This window comes from Pristiophorus japonicus, chromosome 16 (genome assembly GCF_044704955.1).
Source record: "Pristiophorus japonicus isolate sPriJap1 chromosome 16, sPriJap1.hap1, whole genome shotgun sequence".
Lineage (NCBI taxonomy): Eukaryota > Metazoa > Chordata > Chondrichthyes > Pristiophoridae > Pristiophorus > Pristiophorus japonicus.
Window position 1 is genome coordinate 42568282 of NC_091992.1, and position 8560 is coordinate 42576841.

The window sequence follows — 8560 nt, forward strand, 5'->3', positions numbered from 1 at the left end:
AAGAAAGGGAGGGGGAAGAAAGGGAGGGGGAAGAAAGGGAGGGGGAAGAAAGGGAGGGGGAAGAAAGGGAGGGGGAAGAAAGGGAGGGGGAAGAAAGGGAGGGGGAAGAAAGGGAGGGGGAAGAAAGGGAGGGGGAAGAAAGGGAGGGGGAAGAAAGGGAGGGGGAAGAAAGGGAGGGGGAAGAAAGGGAGGGGGAAGAAAGAGAGGGGGAAAGAGAGGGGGAAAGAGAGGGGGAAAGAGAGGGGGAAGAAGGGAGGGGGAAAGAGAGAGGGGGGAAAGAGAGGGGGGAAAGAGAGGGGGATGCGGAGGGGGGAGAGAGGAGGGGGATGCGAGAGAGGAGGGGGATGCGAGAGGAGGGGGATGCGAGAGGAGGGGGATGCGAGAGGAGGGGGATGCGAGAGGAGGGGGATGCGAGAGGAGGGGGATGTGAGAGGAGGGGGATGTGAGAGGAGGGGGATGTGAGAGGAGGGGGATGTGAGAGGAGGGGGATGTGAGAGGAGGGGAGGGGGAAGGGGGAAGAGAGGGGAAGGGGGAAGAGAGGGGAAGGGGGAAGAGAGGGGAAGGGGGAAGAGAGGGGATGGGGGAAGTAGAGAGAGAGAGAGAGTGTGGAGGGCGGGGGAGGAGGGGGAGGGAGGGGGAGAGAGGGAGGGAGGGAGGGGGGGAGGAGGAGAGAGAGGGAGAGAGGGAGGGAGGGCGGGGGAGGAGAGGGAGGGAGGGCGGGGGAGGTGAGGGAGGGAGGGCGAGGGAGGTGAGGGAGGGAGGGCGGGGGAGGTGAGGGAGGGAGGGCGGGGGAGGTGAGGGAGGGAGGGCGGGGGAGGAGAGGGAGGTGAGGGAGGGAGGGCGGGGGAGGAGAGTGAGGGAGGGCGGGGGAGGAGAGGGAGGGAGGGCGGGGGAGGAGAGTGAGGGAGGGCGGGGGAGGAGAGTGAGGGAGGGCGGGGGAGGAGAGGGAGGGAGGGCGGGGGAGGAGAGGGAGGGAGGGCGGGGGAGGAGAGGGAGGGAGGGCGGGGGAGGAGAGGGAGGGAGGGCGGGGGAGGAGAGGGAGGGAGGGCGGGGGAGGAGAGGGAGGGAGGGCGGGGGAGGAGAGGGAGGGAGGGCGGGGGAGGAGAGGGAGGGAGGGCGGGGGAGGAGAGGGAGGGAGGGCGGGGGAGGAGAGGGAGGGAGGGCGGGGGAGGAGAGGGAGGGAGGGCGGGGGAGGAGAGGGAGGGAGGGCGGGGGAGGAGAGGAGGGAGGGCGGGGGAGGAGAGGGAGGGAGGGCGGGGGAGGAGAGGGAGGGAGGGCGGGGGAGGAGAGGGAGGGAGGGCGGGGGAGGAGAGGGAGGGAGGGCGGGGGAGGAGAGGGAGGGAGGGCGGGGGAGGAGAGGGAGGGAGGGCGGGGGAGGAGAGGGAGGGAGGGCGGGGGAGGAGAGGGAGGGAGGGCGGGGGAGGAGAGGGAGGGAGGGCGGGGGAGGAGAGGGAGGGAGGGCGGGGGAGGAGAGGGAGGGAGGGCGGGGGAGGAGAGGGAGGGAGGGAGGGCGGGGGAGGAGAGGGAGGGAGGGAGGGCGGGGGAGGAGAGGGAGGGAGGGCGGGCGGGGGAGGAGAGGGAGGGAGGGCGGGCGGGGGAGGAGAGGGAGGGAGGGCGGGGGAGGAGAGGGAGGGAGGGCGGGGGAGGAGAGGGAGGGAGGGCGGGGGAGGAGAGGGAGGGAGGGCGGGGGAGGAGAGGGAGGGAGGGCGGGGGAGGAGAGGGAGGGAGGGCGGGGGAGGAGAGGGAGGGAGGGCGGGGGAGGAGAGGGAGGGAGGGCGGGGGAGGAGAGGGAGGGAGGGCGGGGGAGGAGAGGGAGGGAGGGCGGAGGAGGAGAGGGAGGGAGGGCGGGGGAGGAGAGGGAGGGAGGGCGGGGGAGGAGAGGGAGGGAGGGCGGGGGAGGAGAGGGAGGGAGGGCGGGGGAGGAGAGGGAGGGAGGGCGGGGGAGGAGAGGGAGGGAGGGCGGGGGAGGAGAGGGAGGGAGGGCGGGGGAGGAGAGGGAGGGAGGGCGGGGGAGGAGAGGGAGGGAGGGCGGGGGAGGAGAGGGAGGGAGGGCGGGGGAGGAGAGGGAGGGAGGGCGGGGGAGGAGAGGGAGGGAGGGCGGGGGAGGAGAGGGAGGGAGGGCGGGGGAGGAGAGGGAGGGAGGGCGGGGGAGGAGAGGGAGGGAGGGCGGGGGAGGAGAGGGAGGGAGGGCGGGGGAGGAGAGGGAGGGAGGGCGGGGGAGGAGAGGGAGGGAGGGGGAGGGCGGGGGAGGAGAGAGAGAGAGAGAGGGGGGTGCGTGGGCGGAGGGAAGAAGCGGGTGCGTGGGCGGAGGGGGGAAGGGGGTGCGTGGGCGGAGGGGGAAGGGGGTGCGTGGGCGGAGGGGGGAAGGGGGTGCGTGGGCGGAGGGGGGAAGGGGGTGCGTGGGCGGAGGGGGGAAGGGGGTGCGTGGGCGGAGGGGGGAAGGGGGTGCGTGGGCGGAGGGGGGAAGGGGGTGCGTGGGCGGAGGGGGGAAGGGGGTGCGTGGGCGGAGGGGGGAAGGGGGTGCGTGGGCGGAGGGGGGAAGGGGGTGCGTGGGCGGAGGGGGGAAGGGGGTGCGTGGGTGGGGGTGAAGGGTAGGGAGGAGGTCACTCAGCCAGGGTTAGGGGCGGGCAGGAGAATGGCCAGAACTCACCGGCAGGCACGAGAAGTCACAAGTTACCATGGCAGCCCGATCTTTTTGGCGCAGTTCAAGGCTCCACCCGCCTCGGGTTAGGCCACACCAAAATGAGATCCTAAGGGGAAACTTACAACACATTTTTTAGCATACTCGGGCCACATAAAAAGAAATCGGGTGTAACTCTTCAAGTACGCCAAAAAAATGCTTTGGGGAAAATTGAGCCTAGAATGAGGTTGGGCATGCTGATTAGCTGGGTCGTTAGCCTCATGATCCTTCTGACCTTTTGGGTTTTAAGCAACAGGTGCCAGAGAAGTTACCACTGGGATAACTGGCTTGTGGCAGCCAAGTGTTCATAATTATATTTCTTTTTGATCCTTTGACGTCGGCTCTTCCTATCATTGTGAAGGAGAATTCACCAAGCATTGGATTGATCACCCACTGGTGTTAGGTTAAGGAAGTTCTTACCTGATGTAAGGAGAGTTACCCCCACCCAGAAAGAGAGTGGGGGCAGTGTAAGGAGTGTTGAATTCTGGGAAGCTCAGGAGATAATCCAGATGGTTTGCAATTGCCTCCAGGTTAACCCTCCAAATGTATCGACCATCACGTGTCACCAGGTTAGTCAAGATAAACTCCCTGGTGCGGCTATCCTGTAAATGAAAAGAACGGTGTCAACAGAGGGTACCAATCATTATAACTTTGATGACACTGAAGGACCTCTAAGCAAAGCAGATTTTTTTTTTTAAAACGAGGGCTGAACCCAAAGCTTAATCTGTGGCAGAGTCCAGGGGCAGCCTGGGATAAGTCACTGACTATCAGCCCCGTGTACAGTGAATTTTCTTTCTTCCCCTGCTTTCCTGAAGGCAATGACTTTCATTGAGGTGCGATTCCTCCGTTGATGAACACCCTACAATGCATCACCCACATGGTCATTCTTCATGCAGAAGCCCAGACTGTATGTGTAGGGCAGGCTATTCAACTATGGAGGACATTCACAACTTAGCTCAATTCTGTTCTCACACAAGACTCACATATTCTTGAATAACCTGTCCACAGTCACTCCCTCGGCTCACGTGAAGAATAATCATTTGGGTAAGGTACCAAACAATGCCAGGATAGGATTCCATGGACAATCAGTGAGCAATACGAGAGGACAGACAATTGGAGAGAAGGAAAGCAACATTCCAGGCATGAGGGACATAGCAGTCAAAAAATAACCTATCACAGGACCAGGGGAACATGGCAGTGCAAGAATAACCTGCCACAGGCCCTGGAGGGACATGGCAGAAAGAGAATAATTCTGCACAGGCTCAGGGGAAGAAGCAATGAAAGATTAACTCACCCTAGACCCAGGAAGGACACAATGGTGTGAGTAACCCAACCCAGGTCCAGAAGGATACAGCGGTGTGAGAATAACCTACCACAGGCCCAGGAGAGAAGACAGCGGTGTGTCAACATGCACACTTTGACAAAAAGAACGAACTCGAAGTTAGTCTCAATGCTGAAATGATTAAACTGAGAACTGAACTCTCTGGAGGGTACAGTGCTCTGCTTGCAGAGTGTTTTTCAGCTATTCCACCCTGTTCTGTTGTTCACATTCAAATGTTGCTTTTATAAACTACCACAGATGGTCATTGAGACTTTTACCTCAATGTATGGTTGGAGCTGTCGTGCAACTTGGTTTCGTGCAGTGGACCTCGACACGTTATCATCCATGGTTACTGCCCGCATGGCAGCGATGTAATTTGGGAAAGGTGAAGACAAGGTAGTTGACCTGGGATTGATGTCCACCACAACAAGTTTTTCTATCAGTCCTGGCTATGTAGATACAACAGAATATTACTACCATTCTGTGGCAGTTACAATAAAGATGATTACACTTCAGGAAACAAGTTTAGAATTCTTGTCTCCAATGGTTTAGTGGGTAAATGCACTGCCTGGTGTGGTACTGAGCCAACCAGACCAAAAGGTCCCAGGTTCAATTTCTAGTCTGTTTTGAGTTCGCTGATCTCAGCCAGAACAGCAACAGGGGTGTTAAAATTGGCATCACTGCCCTTGGGTTGGGGGAAGAAAAATCAGTCCATGTTCCTGATTGTTCAGCAGTGATCTCTGTCATGAAAGTACGTGTGTGGATATCAAGCATGGATAGGATCAGGATTGGCTGTGATGCCCCAGAGACAAATAGCCTGCTAATGCAGTCCTATCATCTAACATCCACATCTTTGCTGATTAGGAACCTTAGCTGATCTTTCTTGTTGTCCTCCCTAGTCCAGGAGCCAAGTGCCCAATTGGAACACCCAAATGCTGATCCAGCTCAGATAAGCAAACTTGGCACACAGCAGAGATCAAATCTGGGAACGTTTGTATGGCTTAGTGCTGTACAGAGCAGTGCCTTCATGCACTGGGCCATCAGGGAAACTCGTACTGCCACTATTAACCAAAGTGAATAGTAACCAGCTCATTGGTCGTATTCGCTGCTGTCAATCAAACGTACTCTCAGCAGTGCTGTCGTCATAGCAATCTTGCCACCCATGCTGTGTCCAATCAGAATACACTTTGGGAGCTGCAACATGTCCAGCAAGTTCTGAAGATCAAAGCTCATTGCTTCATAGGTCATCAATGGACTGTGCCCACTATCACCATGGTTACGGTTATCCACTGTCAACACCTGGTTAGACAAGAGAACATGGTCAGAATTTGACTCTAAATAGACAATGTCTGGTCTTAGAACTTTTACTGAAATCTCACAAAGCACACTAAACTACTGCACTGGGATTGGCTCACATTCCCTGACTCTGCTTTATTCAGGCTTTTACTAAAGAAGAGGTTGTAACAACAGTGAAAAATGAGGGTTGTATAAGTACTAGAGTCTGGACACCGTTCTCCCATAACTCACCATCCTGCCTGTCCGCTGAACCAATGCCTTGCCTATCGAATAAAAATTTGATTTACTGCCAAAGAGTCCATGGAGGAAGACCAGGGGAGTCTCTGTGTTTTTGCCATCCATTAAATCATAAGCCAGGTCCACTGATCTAAAGAAAGCAGAACAATGAATAGCCACAGTTAACTCCCAGAATATCTTAACAAAATTCACCTTATTATAGATTCATTAACGGGGACTCTAGAATGGTGCAGACATCAAAGGACTGATGCAGGGGTTACAGAAAAATAAACTCCCACATTCAGACCCTCTAAATCCACTGCACTGACCAACCACTGCAAACAGACCCTCCAAATCCTGCCCACTGACCAACCCGACCCTTTAAATCCAGCCCACTGACTAACTGACTCTCCACATAGAGCTCACTGACCAACTCCCAAAAACGCTGGTATCGCACCCAAAGCCCCCAATCCTGCCAAGGGTCAGCCGCTGGTGCTGTGCTGAAAGCTGCCCATCACTGCTTCTGCCCCCCTAAATCGAGCCGGGTCTAAGCGCCGATTTGGCTAAAGATCCGGAGACTGGCCGAACAAACAGCGTTAAATTGGAGCGGACCCGGGCAATCCCGGCCCGGCCCAGGGGCTGAGGCTGAGACCACCAATACTACCGCAAGGGCCGTTTCACGGGGGTCCCGGCCTCACCCACCTCAGCGCTGACGCCCCGCTCGCCCCCCTGACCGGGGCCGGGAAACCCTCCCCCAGCGCCCCAGCCCGGCGAGCGGTTCTCAGCAGTCGTAGGCCGCGCATCGCCCACCGGCCGGTCGTAACCACAGGCAACCGGCGCATTCTGAGCACGTCAGCGGCGCCTGTCTCCACTGAACGTTGCCAACCCTACAGGATTTCCCGGGAGTCTCCCGGTATTAAAGGCTCGCCTCCAGGACACTGCTGTGTTGATAAAACATATATTTTAACACTTTTTACTAGTTATAAATATATTGGACATGGGGGGATGGCTGGTTGACTGATAGTCAAGAATCATCCATTTAAAAAAAAAATAGTTCCTGGGATGTGGGCATCTCTGGCAAGGCCAGCATTTATTGCCCATCCCTAATTACTCTTGAGAAGGTGGTGGTGAGCCGCCTTCTTGAACCGCTACAGTCCCTGTGGTGAAGTTACTCCCACAGTACTGCTAGGGAGGGTGTTCCATGATTTTGACCCAGCGACGATGAAGGAACGGCGATATATTTCCAATTGGCTAATGAAGAGACTATTTTGCTTTTCAATCGGCTGTGCACCACGCGCAGGGACATGTCAGGCGACCAATGGCAGGAGGTTATGTGATGACACCTCCAGTACTATGTCCAACCAGAGTTAACAACCCTATCTCCCCGTCGCAATTTTTTTAGTGTTTAATTACAACAATACGTGCAATCTAGATATGAGTCCTGTTCTTTAGGGAGAGTCATCATCATCATAAGCAGTCCCTCAAAATCGAGGAAGACTTGCTTCCACTCTAAAAATGAGTCCTTAGGTGGCTGAACAGTCCAATACGAGAGCCATAGTCCCTGTCACAGGTGGGACAGATAGTTGTTATGGGAAAGGGCGGGTGGGACTGATTTGCCGCACACTCTTTCCGCTGCCTGCGCTTGAAACATAGAAACTAGAAAATAGGTGCAGGAATAGGCCATTCAGCCCTTCGAGCCTGCACCGCCATTCAATGAGTTCATGGCTGACCATGCAACTTCAATAGCCCATTCCTGCTTTTTCGCCATACCCCTTGATTCCCCCTAGTAGTAAGGACTACATCTAACTCCTTCTTTAATATATTTAGTGAATTGGCCTCAACAACTTTCTGTGGTAGAGAATTACACAGGTTCACCACTCTCTGGGTGAAGAAGTTTCTCCTCATCTCGGTCCTAAATGGCTTACCCCTTACCCTTAGGCTGTGACCTCTGGTTCTGGACTTCCCCAACATTGGGAACATTCTTCCTGCATTTACCCTGTCTAAACCCGTCAGAATTTTAAACGTTTCTATGAGATCCCCTCTCATTCGTCTGAACTCCAGTGAATACAAGCCCAGTTGATCCAGTCATTCTTGATATGTCAGTCCCGCCATCCCGGGAATCAGTCTGGTGAACCTTCGCTGCACTCCCTCAATAGCAAGAATGTCCTTCCTCAAGTTAGGAGACCAAAACTGTACACAATACTCCAGGTGTGGCCTCATCAAGGCCCTGTACAACTGTAGTAACACCTCCCTGCCCCTGTACTCAAATCCCCTCACTATGAAGGCCAACATGCCATTTGCTTTCTTAACCGCCTGCTGTACCTGCATGCCAACCTTCAATGACTGATGTACCATGACACCCAGGTCTCGTTGCACCTCCCCTTTTCCTAATCTGTCACCATTCAGATAATAGTCTCTCTGTTTTTACCACCAAAGTGGATAACCTCACATTTATCCACATTATACTTCATCTGCCATGCATTTGCCCACTCACCTAACCTATCCAAGTCACTCTGCAGCCTCATAGCATCCTCCTCGCAGCTCACACTGCCACTCAACTTAGTGTCATGTGCAATTTGGAGATACTACATTTAATCCCCTCGTCTAAATCATTAATGTACAATGTAAACAGTTGGGGACCCAGCACAGAACCTTGCGGTACCCCACTAGTCACTGCCTGCCATTCTGAAAAGTACCCATTTACTCCTACTCTTTGCTTCCTGTCTGACAACCAGTTCTCAATCCACGTCAGCACACTACCCCCAATCCCATGTGCTTTAACTTTGCACATTAATCTCTTTTGTGGGACTTTGTCGAAAGCCTTCTGAAAGTCCAAATATACCACATGAACTGGTTCTCCCTTGTCCTCTACTGGAAACATCCTCAAAAAATTCCAGAAGATTTGTCAAGCATGATTTCCCTTTCACAAATCCATGCTGACTTGGACCTATCATGTCGCCTCTTTCCAAATGCGCTGCTATGACATCCTTAATAATTGATTCCATCATTTTACCCACTACCAATGTCAAGCTGACCGGTCTATAATT

General features: G+C 55.3%; 1 protein-coding gene across 2 annotated transcripts in view; it reads right to left on the reverse strand.

The window, feature by feature from the left end:
* The window catches only part of abhd11 (abhydrolase domain containing 11), an 8885-nt gene extending 2509 nt beyond the window's left edge, over window positions 1-6376 (reverse strand). The window contains exons 1-5 of one of the 2 annotated variants that reach the window (XM_070858117.1): window positions 6216-6376; window positions 5529-5664; window positions 5127-5300; window positions 4280-4450; window positions 3101-3282 (exon numbers count right to left, since the gene is read on the reverse strand). In XM_070858117.1, coding sequence (XP_070714218.1) covers window positions 3101-3282; window positions 4280-4450; window positions 5127-5300; window positions 5529-5664; window positions 6216-6355 — 803 coding nt within the window. In that variant the 5' untranslated portion in view covers window positions 6356-6376. The remainder of the gene's footprint in view (window positions 1-3100; window positions 3283-4279; window positions 4451-5126; window positions 5301-5528; window positions 5665-6215) is intronic. The other variant, XM_070858118.1, reaches the window with a different exon arrangement.
* Window positions 6377-8560: the final 2184 nt, after the last annotated feature.